Below are 14617 nucleotides of genomic sequence, written 5' to 3'. Positions count from 1 at the left end.
GTGTGCATTAGTTGCATGTTGACATTTGTGTAAGGGGATATTGATGTATGGTATGCCATTTTGGCAGTAGATGTTTGAGTATGTTTTTCAGTCTTCACACGCTAACCAAAAAGTGTATACATTGCACCAATGTTTAGGGATGGGAGAATGTGTTTTCACCCAGCCACTAACATTAGAATATGTAAAAACAATCTTTTGATGGACCATAATCCTTTCAGACAAATATGGATTCACACAAGACAATAATACTTCTTGCTGGAGAGACGAGTCAACAAGGCATTTATTGCAGTTACTCTACAGCTTTTAGCTGTGTGACTTGTAAAGGAATGGAACACCTTTGGTATACTGTAGCATGACAATGACCAGGCAAAATAAATTACTCTTTTTTATTGGAGTGGCTATTAATAATCACTGCAGTAAGTCTAGCAACATAGCTCCACAGTAAAAATTGTGATAGGTTGTCAAGAGAGATCATGTAGTAGAGCCTAATAAACTGCAAGGTTCGTCTAAGTGTTTCATACAGGACAAATTATGCAGGGGCTTACACTTTTGAGTAATTTACACTTTGAGTAAGTTTACTACTTTTTGGCTATTCACAAAAACAGAGTACAAATTTAGTCCACAAGTGTAAAATACTGTCTTCATCAAATCGAAGGGCCTAGGGCTATAAGCTTTTTTTTATGGAGTTTTATATAGCACGAAATAGACCTGAAGGTATCAGAACGCTTTACATGAGCATCAGTTACGTGTTACGTTACAGATGCACACATTCATTTTTGTTAGGCATGGGGAGATTAAGTGATTTACTCAGAATCACAGAATGTTGAGCGTCCCTGCCGATACTCGAACCTGGTTCTCCAGCTCTGAGGTCAACCGCCCTAGCCCTGAGGCCACATTTGAGTAATTTACATTTTTGAGTAAGTTTACTACTTTAGATATTCACAAACTCCAAGTGTAAATCTACCATAAAAATGTAAGTTACTGGTCTCCACCCCAAAGCGATGCAATTGGTTTACAATTGTGCAGAGAACTACACACATATAAGTATATGTAATGCAGAGGCATAAAACTCTGCACATAGTTTGTGAATTGCAATTTCTAGTACATTTTGTAGTGTTACAAAATGTACTACAAAGAGCAGTTGGTGAATCAGGCCCCAAAAGTGGAACTTGCACTCTGATTTTGTAACTATCCAAAAAAAGTAAACGTACACGAAAGTGTAAATTACTCAAAAGTGTAACTTAACTTTGTGAATCAGACCTGCAGTGTTTTTCCTCCTAATAAATCATTAAGATTGCTGCAGGGGATAATACTCATTTTTATTGCATGTTTGAGCTCTAGACCTTAAACATCTTTACCGGGCACATTTTAAATTGGCCATCTTTAAACACCATTAGCCATGCACACCGGGCACAAACAGCAGGGACAGTGCAACCTATTACAATCAATACGCAACCTCCAAGGCAGCCGCAAACTCGTTACTGCCCTGGGGGCAGCCCATTAGTGAAAGTCGGAGTGGCTACTTGAAGGAACTATTCCATCTATTACTGTGCAAGTGGCACCCACCTGCACTTCAAAGGGGGACAAAGATCCTCCTGCAGGTAAATGCAGTGAGTGACTGACCTGCCTGCAAAGGGATGTCTGGGCAGTACGTGGAACACTCCTTCGCACCTCCAGAGGGCTGCCCTTAGGGGACGTACCAAAAGTGCTGTTAGTGCACCTTCTGAAGGCCTCTTTGCCGCTGCACCCCCATCCATAATACAGAGCAGGCAACATGTTTCCTTCCTTTGCTTGGGGCTATGACCCCATGCAAATAAGGGAACACTCCCTAAGGTAGCACCTGTGCTGTATGTGTGCTGGCACTGTCTATATTACAGAAGGGGCCACAGAAAGGGCAGCCCCTTGAATAAAACTAGTGCTCCAGGTTGCAGAACACTGGCGCACACACCCATTGCGCCTCAGGGGTGCAATATGTAATACAGACACTGCTAACTGTGCATGACACTATTCACCTTGTAGTGGCTCTATGAATATATGCATTACCACTATTTAATCAATATCAAAGTATTTCCATTTAGTTATTAATTTGTTCTGCAATCTCCGCATTCCTCTCTTATTTTTAGGTCTCATCTATAGACACCTTTAGGTTTAGTTGTCTGTTCTCTAAAGACATATACTGTACAACAGTAATACATAGAGTGGGCTTCATGTCAGCCTATTGCTTTTAATTGGCTGACTTTCTTGTCATTCTCATTTACGTGGTTCTTATTCAATGGCTTTCCTTCCTCTTCTTGTGTCAGTCCCTCCCCTGGAGCGTTTCTGTTTTATAGTGTTTCTGATTGGCTGAGTTGTATCCTTCCTTTGCTTACAATCAGTAAACTGTTTTTTCCCCTTTTTCTTTCATCACTCTTGAGAGCACATCACAATATACCATTTGTTTGTAAAGCGCACCCAGAAGGGCAGAACATAAATCTCTGCAGTGGAAGATTTAGTTCACTAAGCCACTTGCAGATTTTGTTTTACATTTTTGATCTCCCCTTTCCACTATACTTGTTGCCACTCCCCCAACTCGTTGCTATATTTTTTTTCGCACCACATGTATGTATATCTTTCATTGCTCTACCAGCCATCTCAGCTCATTCTCTCTACCATCCATGCTCCTCCCTCCCACCTCTGCTGCTCCAACACCCTTCCTCATTTTTTAATATATTTGTTCTTTTTTAGCACTCCATGAACAAGTCTTTTATTGTTCTCACCACATCCATTCATTCCACCTCACATCCACGCACCTTCCTCCCACCTCTGCTTGTCCATTGCTCCACCACCCATCCCTGCCACCCGCTCCCCCTCCCCCAATTTATATTTCATTTTCCTTTTTTTAAAAGGGCCTGGTACCTGCACGCTGGGCCACTCACATCTTCTTTTTGGTGAATCTATACAGGTTTTTTGTTGCTTAATTTACAGCTTAAAAATGGCAGTCAGAGGTAAATTAAACCTAAAAACGCAGGGCCTGATTTAGCATTTGGTGGACAGAGTAGTTTTCTTGGGGATGATGGAGGACATTTCTTCTAGCATCTCAACAGTACTCCACCCGATACATTTAGAGACGACTGTTGAAGGGAGTATTCCATCGACTTAGTCAAAGGGAGCTCCAGTGACAGAATACTTAATGTCTGCCCATCTCTACATAAGGTGGATGGCCTAAGAGTTTGGCAGGCAGGGTACTCTATCGTGTTTGTGACAGAGCATTCGGTTGGCAAAGCTCTAAATCGTGCCCTTACATCAGAACATGTGCACATTATGTGTTACGTCACAATGCATGCACACAATAGTGGCCATCTTGGAATGCTTTTTGGTTGAGAAAACCCACTCCAAGATGGTGTGTGATTTAAAAATATTAATATTACCTGTTATTCTTGGGTTAGATTGTTTTAAAAGCTCACAAATACACCAGACAAAGGAACTTAAACACTGGGAGATGCATTGATTTGGCCGTGATCACACACTTCAGTGAAGCAGGGAAGCATGATTAATACACAGGCATCCTGGTTCAATGGTTAACAGCTTAACCACTATGACACATCATCTGTGGACTCACATATCATCACTTGCCTGATTGTTGCAGCCTGCAAATGTGATTAGCCTCAAATTGCTGATAAGTTGTTTCTATTTTTCTTCTAGGTGGCGGAGGAGGGCAGGCTTTGAATATCGACTCTGATCTCAACCATGGGAGGACCCAGTCTTGTGAAACCTTCGACAATCCGCCACTCTGCCAAGAAAACTTCCAGGTGCAGATCCTGGAAGTCTGGGGATTCCAGAACTCCTGATAGTTCCAGAAATGGGAACAAACCCAATCGTTGAAAGCTACATCATGTAGGCCTCGATAATCAGATGTTCTCCAGACTGCCACAGAGAAGCACATTACTCAACAGACATTCACTATTGTGTGACTTCCTAAATTGCACATCAGATGATTTTCTGAGGCAAGAATATTCTTGCTAGTTGGAATTCAATCGAACGATTTTGGAGCAAATTTGAGAAGAAGCAACATTTTGTTACAGTGGGCAAAGCAAACATGCTTTTTGGGTAAACTTTTTATCAGCTGGTAGCAACCCTTTGGAGAACCACAAAGTAAGTGCCACTATGTACACAAGCACTATGTAAAATGCCAAGATTATGGAACCAAATGCTTTGGGACCTGACCCATGAAAAACGTGACTGTCTGCTTCAGCAAGGGCTGCAGTACATTGACCCGAGCCAGGGTGCGAAACATCTCCTAAAGAAGAAGCAACAATGAATCAAATGACCCAGACTGGTGTTATGCCAATGCAGTTGCATCTCGAGTGTCCTATTTCTTGTCAACGATTTTTGTTTGCCATTCGTTTTATTCTGCTTCTTAGGAGGTGATTTCAATATAATTAGTACATAATAATAATAAATGTTACTTTTGGTTTTAAGACTGAATTGAGATGATTTCCTCATCTACAATTCTTTGTCACTTTACTCATGCCAGACACTGTTAGCAGGAGAGAACTGGTAAATTGACCTGTGGGAAAACAGAGGCTTAATCCTTCTCAGCCAGCCCCATCAAATGCCAGTTAAGCTGTGGTAAAATGAGTCCTTTGTTAAGCTACTAAAACTGACCCTGCAGAAGCAGGAGTCATTTTTGCATATGCCAAATTTACTAATCCTTTCATACATCATTTTTTAACGGCTATTGGCAGGGGGACCTTAAGTTATCATTGGGTGCCTCAACACAGAATAGTACTGACTGGAGAGAACTTATTTTCCAATTTAGGCGTTTAGCAGTGGGGAAGCAGAGACATTTGTGCACTAGCCTTACACAAAATAATTCGTTATGAAATTTGTCAAGCAAATTTCTGCACTTCTTTTGGGGTTAAACACAAGTATTTTGCACAGTTAAAAACTCAATCTGTCCCCGATATTGCTCTCGGAAATCCAATTTTAAATAACGCTCAGATGACCAGATGGCCGACAATGTTTTTTTAATGTTTTTTAATTCTTTTACAGAGTTTTATATAGCGCGAACTTGACCCGAATCGGGTCTCAGAGCACTTTACACAGCACCAGTTGCATTACATGAGGACACATTCATTTTTGTTAGGCACGGGGAGATTAAGTGATTTACCCAGAATCACAGGATGTTCAGGGTCATTGCCGAGACTCGAACCCAGTTCTCCAGATTCGAGGTCGACCGCCCTAGCCGTTTGGCCAACTCCTCTCCCCATGTTACCGTGATTGCCAGAGACAAGTTTTGCTGCAATTAGATTAGTCAGCAAAGAAAAGGCTCTACCACTCGTGTGGTTTCTGAATTCAAGGGTAGAGAAAGTATGTCTTGAGTGAGGATCTAAAATTGGCAGGCTGTGTTGTAATCTTACACTTGGTGCCAATGATGGGGTTGCGGGGATTCTGCACAAATACAAAACTATGCGCAGGAAATGGGACCTTGGTGTACTGGGACTGAGTCCACCTCCACCTCAGTACCCACAAACCAAGGACTGACTAGCTTTAGTGCCTCACTTGCTCTCCTACTCACTCCCAGAGAAACAAATGATTAGACACCCGAGAACACAACACTCACAGATCTCTCAGGAATCGCAGTAACAAGACACACCTTTTCGCTCACTCTCTTGTACTCGTCCACAATAAGATCTGACGGAGACACGAAACAGTTTAAAATATTTAAACTAACGTGCCCTAACATGCAGTATACGTGCTACAACAAGCAGGAAAATGCATAGTACAAATATATATATATATATATATATTTAGTCCTCCTTGTGCAATAAGTTAAATTAGGAGATATCGGGGGCCCCTGGCTTCTCTATTCCGACTTAGTGGAAACGTGTGGGTTGGGGGAGCTCTTTCCTTTCCGACCGACAAGGCCCCTTTGTTTCCACTTCCAATGTTTACCTTTCGTGGGGGGGAGCTAGCCATTTTGGCTTCTCGTACAAGCCCTTTGCCTGTTGGTGATTGCTATTGCATAATCATTGTACATCCAAAGACCATTCGACATTTCTCGTATATTCGGGTTATCTCTGTACCCAGATATCCCAAAAGCTAAACCTCTTACTTTGCCTCCCGCTTCGATCAAGCTTATTTACCCGCTGAACCAATGCCAGCCACTCCCACTGAGTTGGAGGATTGGGCATACAGATTTCCCTTCGGGCCAGTAAAATTAACAGGAAAAGGAGGTTTTCCTGTTTTTTATTTAATTCGGAGTAGCCTTCGCTTTAGTGTCCGACCCCAAAAATAACGAGATCTGTGTTTACCTCTATTGGTTGGCCCAGTAGATTCGTGACAACCATACCAACATCATTCCAAAATTTCTCGAGCTGGGGGCACTGCCGAAACATGTGTACGTCATCCTCCCTCTCCTCTCCACATTTTGGGCAGCTTTTCACCATCTGTTTACTAAGCTTAGACGGCCTCTTTGGTGACCAGTACGCTCTTTGTATGGTAAACAAATGTTTTTTTCTTAAAGAGGCAGATTTTACAATGTACCAACATGTAGCCATAGGTACTTGCCATCTGTTCTGAACATCCAGCGTTGGCAGCTCTTTCCCCCAGGTCATGACGGGTAATGTAAACTCCTCCTCCCCGGCCGATATAAGGGCCCAATAACAGCATGAAACGTCTTTTTTTACTGTCACACCCCCCTGAAATTTCTTCTCTATTTCTCTAGTTCCTGATTTGTCTTCCCCGAGGCTCTTAGCCCAGTTCAATAACTGGTAGTATTTAAACTTTGATAAAGTACCATTGGTCTTGATTGCGAGTTGGTCCCAATCTGTTAGGGTGTTTTCCTCTATAAGTTGACCCCATTTTGTTATGCCTCCTTTCATCATCGGGATTGGCTAGCCTGTCCTTCAGACATTCTGCAGTTCCTGGGGACTTCTATATTGGGGCATATTCACTATAATAAGGTATTTTCAGGGATCTTCGTATTTGATACCATAGTCTGGAAGCTGACAGTAGAATTTTCAATTTTACTTTTTTAAACTACTTTGGATGTCCAAATTTACACAAAAAATGACTACCTTCAGGGTTAACCATTGCTTGTAAATATGTGGGATAGGTCTTATATTCATTTAACAGTTCCCTCATATTCTTAAATTGAAATGCTCTACAATATTCTAATATATCAGGGCTTGCTACCCCTTCCTCTTTTCTCCTTCTAAGTTTCCTCCAGGCTATCCTTGTCCCCTTCGAGGCCCAAATAAAACTGCTCAGTTCCCCTTGCAATTTTTTTATCCAGTTCTTTTTAAATTCCGGTGGTATGGAGCTAAATATATGAAAATGTGGGTAAAATTGTCATTTTCAGAATGTTTGAGTGCCCCATGAAGGTTAGTGGGAAGCCCCCAGGGCTTGAGGAGTTTACTGACCTCACCTAGTACTTTGGTAAAATTTATATGAGCTGTTTTATTAATATCGTTTACTATTTCCACACCCAGGTACCATATTTTTTCTTTTACTAGAGGGTTATTGCTGTGACTATTCCACTCCATGATTTCAGACTTTGATTGGTTGACCTTCCCAAATTGATCAAGAGAATCCTCTATTGCCAGGAGTGACCCTATCAAATTATTGCTAAATTTCATTAAAACATACGCTAAAGGGACACTTTTTTCTTCCACCCTCGATAGTTGAAGGGAGCAATCTCTTGGTTACTTCTAAACTTGCTCGCCACCGGTTCAATATATAAATTAAAGAACAGGGAGAAAGGGGACAGCCCTGCTTAGTTCCTCTCTTGATTATTATCTTCTCAGTAAGACTGCCATTGACCAGGACCCTAGCTGTTGGATTTTTGTATAGTGATTTTATGGCTCCCTGGAAGGTTTCCCCTAGATTATATTTTCCTAATACTGCATTCAGAAATGGCCAGCTAACTCTATCGAATACTTTGGCTGCGTAGAAGGTGGATAGTACAAATATTGTCAGCATAGCAGTCAGTCCATAAATCATGAAGGGAGATGTCCTCATAAAAAGACAATGGACAAAGGCCTATAGTGCCTAACCTCCCTCCCCTTGCTAAGAAGAAGTATTATTATATAATAGAAGATCTCTGGGCTTTGTCAGCAGACCTCATACCTTAGCCTATAGATGGTAGATCTACATCATGGGTGCTCTTCTCCCTGGAAAGGTCCCTCTCCAAGTGTGTGTTACCTATTTGTGCACCCCCCTAAAATAAATAAATAAACCAAGTACGCAGTCCAGACAACAGCTGCATCGGTATGTTTTGTCTAAGGGCTAAGGACTGGCCAGAACGACCTTGCACATAATGTTCGGTCAAAATCCCAGGAGCAGGCAGAGAGCGAACACAGCGATGAGTTCTCATGTGAAAGCAGTCTTTGAAAATATTGCAAAAAATAAAGACGTGTAGAAACGTGGGCAAAGCAGCAGGAAAGCTGCAATTTCATGCTAAATTAGTGAAAAACTACAATGTCCCTATGGGCTATGTGACAAAGGATTGTCATTACACTAGAGAGCCTTGTGGGTGATGCATAATGCTTCTAGGTGATTCACTTTGTCATCTGAGGTTATTGACGTAAGGACAAAATGGCAGAAATAAGCCGCAACAATGTACAGCTTTCTTCCTTTCCTACACTTCAAACATACCCTTAAAAGTTTGGCCTTCAGTGGTTTTGGCTGGTTTATTTGTCTATTGAACAGGACTAGATCAGTGGGGTAGCAAGGGGAAGGGGGGGCAGTCGGTCCCAGGCGGCATTAGAGTTTTGGTGGCAGTGGCCGCGCAGGGCTGCAAACACAGGATTCGTTGGCCAGTACCCCCCTCCCGCTCTTATGGCCACCGAGAGTAGCAAAGGATGGGACTGCCACGGGCAGCAAAAGGGCTATGTCTTCCGAGTCCCCTGCAACTAAGCCCCCAAAACTCCTTCCCTTTTTGCAGTGCAAGCATAGCCAGAAAAGTCAACCATTTGGAAGTGGGCTCTGGACGTCTCCCTATCCCTTCAATTTTTTTTCGTTTTTCAACTTTATACTAATAGCACCACAATTTTTCAAATATATTAGCTAAAAGCTAGAGGTTTTACAGAAGGTTTGAAGGGGAACTAATTAAACATTCAAATATTAGCACAGTACCAAGAAATACAAGAGTGGTGTTTCACAAACAATGTGTGTACTGTAGATATATATATTACCCAGAGACGGGCGCCACTGGGTAGTTATAGTTAAGACTATGTTTCAACAGGAAATTGATTTATTGGTTTGCTTGTATCTTTGTGCTGTTTGACAAATCTTCACAAAACTTTACTGAATTTTTTTTCCATCCTTCTCTGTTTCTTCCTGGAAAGTTTCAGGGTGATTGTGTTTTCCCTTGCAATTTTCTACAGGAAAATTGACAGCAATACCCAAAAACGGCTAAATGGACCAAACGTGTCACAAAGCTAGATCTTGATCCAGAAAGCATGCTTGTTGGTTTGGTGTAAATCTGTTCAGTAGTTTTGGAGAAATGAAGGTGCTAATTACCTCATGTATTACACCACTCATGTAATCGTTCATGAAATAATTGATAATAAGTGGACAATGATGGCAGATCTCTACCTAAACAATAGCATTAAATAGCTTAAAGCCTCTGTATGTCTGCATGTATGGTTTATGTCATGGTAGGTTGCTGTGTGTAGTTGTGAAAAAGAAAGGTACTAACTAGATGGAGAATACAGCTGTTACATCCATGCTTTAAGGCAAAGTCACATTGAGGAGGACTTATAAATATAAGAATAATTTCTTATCTCACTTCATGAATACATGCTTTCTGTGAGACTGTAATCAGGGCCGGACTGGCTGTTGCGGGCACTGGGCGTTTCCCTGTTGAGTCGCCAGGGAGGGGGCTAGTTTTAGACCCCTGGGGGCTGTTTTTGTCACCGGGGGCCGGTTTTGCAGCATAGCTACAATACTGGCCCCCAGCAACAAAAGCGGTAGAAATCCCCCTTCTTCAGAAAGAAAAGAAAAAAAAGTAAACTGATTGCAGGTTAAAAATAATTAAATATGTTGCCAAACATATTGACCATTAATGGCTCAGTGCTATTTGTTTCAACTGTATTTATCGAATTTATCACCGAAAATACAATCCTGCTTACAACATATATTTCACATCTAGGCTTTGTCCATAATAGCATTAATTCAATTATCATTGTACAGTTAGTATGCATACATACAAATTTCTATTGGTGGTTCCACCATATATCCCATACCTTTATGGGATTTTTTTAATGCAACCACCCAATCTATCACACAACCATCTCCTGATAGCACAATAGTCCATCCCCTGAGACCATTACTTCAGCGCCTGGCAATATTCCTCTTGGCCACCAGAAGACCCAATGCTACAAATATCCTGGTAGTTCTGGGCCCTCTCCTGTCATCCAACAGTCCCAACAGCTTTCTCTTGAGATCCAGTTCTATCTGTCTGCCTGCTGTCTGAGATACTGTGCCGTGTATGTGTGACCGGTTTATGGCCGGTTGGGATGCATCAAAGCCAGGCAGAATCCACTGTTCTAGGTAGGATGAGTATGATACACTTGTCGTATAACCTGTGCTCACCCTTGGGTAGCTTGGCACAGAACAGTCAGGCTTATCCTCAGGGTCAAAGAGTAATGTATTGGCACACCCTAGCGACAAACTGTGTATGCTACAAAAAGACTCCACGCCATTTGTAATAAAAACACTGGTCTTTGTATTACACACACATTGAAATCAAAACAACATATACAATGGATATATACTTTACAGTTATATGAAATTGTCGAACTCTTCCATTATCAGCAGACCAGCATGACCTTATATGCACTAGTCATAGGTATTCTCCTGCCCCGTTTGCTCTCCCCTGTAGGCAAAAGACTGTGACACAGGAAGCTGGTGCGCTTCCAATTGGGAGAACTGGGTGTATGGCCGGGAGGACGTGTACCACCTCGGCTCCCGGTCCGCGCCAGAATCCCGAACGCATAAGCGCCTTCAATCGTCGCCAAACATAGCTCCAGGGCTCCCAAACTGAAGCGGAATCAGTAAGGGCTGAGCGGGTCACTGGCTGTTCGGGGCAAACCCATTTTTTGAGCCTTGTTGGGGTCCAGGAGCGCGGCCGAGGAGCAACGCAAAATGGCAGCCGCCATGCTGGGAGAGACGAGAGACCGGCGCCCCCTCGATGCGGACTGACGGAAACAGGGCGCCTACATCCTCACCCAGATTCCTGAGTGAGTGGTGAGCGGATCACGGCTTCCCGCATGTAGAGGAGCTGTGAGAGGAGGTTCTCAACGGGGGAGCAACAAGGCAGCAGCTCACACCCCGGGAGGACGACTCCTGGCCAGCCGGCAAGGCGGGGACGCTATTTGGCGATCAGCCGGGACCGAAGGGAGGCAGGAGTGCCTTTTGGGGCCGGTATGTGGGACATTGACTGGAAAAAGGCAGTCCACCAGCTATTTGCCTGACGTGCCTGACCCGATCTTCGGAGATCATTGTGCCCGGGCTTCCAAGATATGCCAGACACCACACCGCTGCTTCTTGCATCCCCTGTTTACCGCTGCTGACAGGTGAGATCACCAAGCCCTGGGTGCATGACACTTTCCTGGATCACTAGCCAAGTTCTGTTCGTCTATTACCAGAGGGCAGATCTGCTAATTGATTTACCGTGCTGCCTGACCCTAAGATGGCCGCCGCACATGAGGCTTCTGGCAAACCCTGTTCTCTGGTGATGACAGGTGAGACCACCAGACAACAGGCCCTTGATGCAGAAAGCTGATCTCTTGCCTTTGTCCAGAGGGCTGATCTGTAATATGATTTATCGTGCTGCCTGACCCTAAGATGGTCACCATCCTCGAAGCTTAACCTCTTCAGTGCCCATGACGAGCTGGACTCGTCATGGGCCGCGGTAGCGCTGTGCCCATGACGAATCCAGCTCGTCATAGACCCCGCCCGCTAATGCAACGGCCGGCACAGGGCGGGGAAAGGGGCGGGCTCTGAAGGGGTTAATCTTCTGCATATAAAATTATGTTTTTTAGGGGGCAGAATCCCTTATCTGAGCATGAGATGGCCGCCACAGTGGTCCTTAACCACGATGTGCTACTACTCTTGTACAAAAATTGGACATCGACCAGACCTCGAGCATATCCCCCATTCGGCTCACCCATCGGGACAATGAATCTGTGAACTTGCCACCGACTGTAGAGACCTAGCACTCTGGCCGATGCCCGGTCGAGCTACCTTGATAGCTATAGAGGAGATGGCCGTGGACTTCCCCTCAACCGTCACCTACCCAGCTGGACTTTGGGCAGACTCTCCTTCATCTATCCGCTGTATCTCCCTCCTACCCTTTCACCTTACTCTCCTACCCTTCTACACTCCATTTATCTCATCTTCTTTGCTCTTTAAATGTTTTCTTGCAACAGATGTAACTTGTAACTGCTGTAACAATGTGGAACCTCATGTCAAGCTCTGATACTTCCGGGTCTAGCCAGCGCAATATAAAACGTATCAAATAAACAAATAAAATAAATTGTTCCCCTTTGGCGAGTATTCTCAACAACAGAGTACCTCGTGGCACAGGACTGGGGAGAAGAAACCGGCAACCTCGGACTGAAGCCATGATGTCAGGCACTGTCGTCCTCACGCTCTGGAGGTCGGAGACAGTCTAGGCTGCCAGCTCGAGTCCTGCGTACTCTACAAACTTCCACCAACAGCCCTCGGACACTACATGCTATGGAGTGTAAGCTAGTACAGGTTTCCGGTAATAAGCTTGGACCCATCCCAAGCAAACTTCCCCCACACTCCTCAAACTCCTCACGCTATGGCACCCCCAGGTGGACCGCTGATCTTACGAGCACAATCCTCAGCACAGTGTGATTACTGCACACATTAGGACGGTCCTTGTCCCAACCGACTATCACTTCAACCCATTTCAGCAAACACCATACGATCTCATGGAAATGGGGAGATTCTTTCTGTCCCTGTGATCCCGTGGACCGGTGGCCAGCCAACCGGCTCTTGGAAAATGCTTAGGGACCCAGGCTACAACAGTTTGAAATTAGCTGCATGCCAGCAACATCAAAGCAAAATCCACCAAATGATAGTCCCCTTCTTGGAGCACGACAAGCCCCAGGCCACCACAAGTCTGTGGATAATCGAGGGACAGTCCTTCTTGCCCCATTCGCTCCTCTTATTGATGTCCCAGCGTCGAACCAGAGTAGCATGGTTCCAGTTCCCAAAGCGTCCCTAACGCCTGAGGGCAGAGCCCCAGTATTTATACCCACAATGGCCTTTGAAGATGAGATCAGTTCAAAAGGCCACATTTGAAATGCCTGGGCCCTCTCTAAATGTTGTCCTGTCTGCCATCCTACCCCGAGAGGCCAAGACCCTGCTGTTTGGAATGTAGGTGCCAATTTCATCCACTCTTATCAGTCCCAGGAAGGCCTCCCTTAGACTCGGAGGTCTCCAGTTTCTCTAGTTTATGGTTGTTGTATCAGGAATGCACAGCAGTAACTGTCCCCTCAGCACCCAGATGTGGTTTGGAGACAGGCTGACAGGCCCACGGAGCCACACGCACAAAAATACCCACTTTCCGAAAGTGGCATTTTCACAGTAGTAATGTTGAATCCAGTTGCGCCATCAGAGAGGATTTTCCAATAATAACTCATCAATATCAAATACTACACTGCCACTCTTCTGCACGTATGAAATACAGCTCAATAGCCTTTCCACAGATCCCTCATGTCAATCCAATGTGAGAAGCAGGCCCTACCGTACTGAACACACTATCCGGTGCCATTCACTAACAGTACATGTAGTGCACATGCCCTACCTCTTCCCGACACCGCACCCTGCCCCAGGGAGTACTCCGATGTAGCAAGAGACATGCAGAGCCTTGGCAAATAACTTTTTAAAAGCCAAGCCGTGTAACAGTAACCTGCACACACAGGACCTGCCATGGCAAACCTGTGGCACGTTTGAAGAGCTCCCTCCGTGGGTGGCACAAACAGTGCTGCAGGTCAGTAGGGGAGCATTTGAGTTTCATGCCCTAGGTATATGTCTTTCCCCTAGACTAGGGACGTACAGCTAACTCAAATCAGCTAATCATGTATATACTAATCATGAGTATGTAAATGACAAGCACGGCGCCTTGGAACTGAATGGCATTGTCAAACGTGCTCAAAGTCCCAAGGCTAGCACATAGATCAGCAGAAAACCGGGAAGGATAAGAGCAAAACGTTGAGCGAAAGCACCCTAGATAGGGCGATTTCCAACAACCGGGCACTCACAGAATGGATGATAAAAGGTACCAATTACCCCTGTATCATAAACATTGTGAGCTCATTCCAGGTTTCATTCCATTTAGTCGTGATCAGCTATAATAAGGCCTGTGCAAATATTTCATTTGAATGAACCGCAGGCACCTGGACACCGAGAGGAACCTAGGGGCCATCTTGGCTTCCGTCCAGTCCGTGTCATCCAAATCACCCATATCTTGGGACCTTCTATTCTTCAACTGTTGGAGGGGATCCGTAGTATTATTCATTAAAGTACGGTATATCGAGATATGAGTTTATACGCCAGGCACTCTAACAAGACTTTGGACTCCAGTGGGTAATGGTAG

The 14617-nt window shown here is 44.3% G+C and overlaps 1 protein-coding gene across 1 annotated transcript in view; it reads left to right on the top strand.

The window, feature by feature from the left end:
- Nucleotides 1-4457, top strand: part of LOC146809958 (TBC1 domain family member 24-like) — a 78537-nt gene extending 74080 nt beyond the window's left edge. The window contains exon 7 of the mRNA XM_085616821.1: nucleotides 3682-4457. Within this exon, the coding sequence (XP_085472947.1) occupies nucleotides 3682-3827 (146 nt within the window). The 3' untranslated portion in view covers nucleotides 3828-4457. The remainder of the gene's footprint in view (nucleotides 1-3681) is intronic.
- The last annotated feature ends 10160 nt before the right edge of the window (nucleotides 4458-14617 follow it).

This window comes from Triturus cristatus, chromosome 7 (genome assembly GCF_964204655.1).
Source record: "Triturus cristatus chromosome 7, aTriCri1.1, whole genome shotgun sequence".
Taxonomy (NCBI): Eukaryota; Metazoa; Chordata; class Amphibia; order Caudata; family Salamandridae; genus Triturus; species Triturus cristatus.
This window is presented reverse-complemented; position numbering and strand designations above follow the sequence as displayed.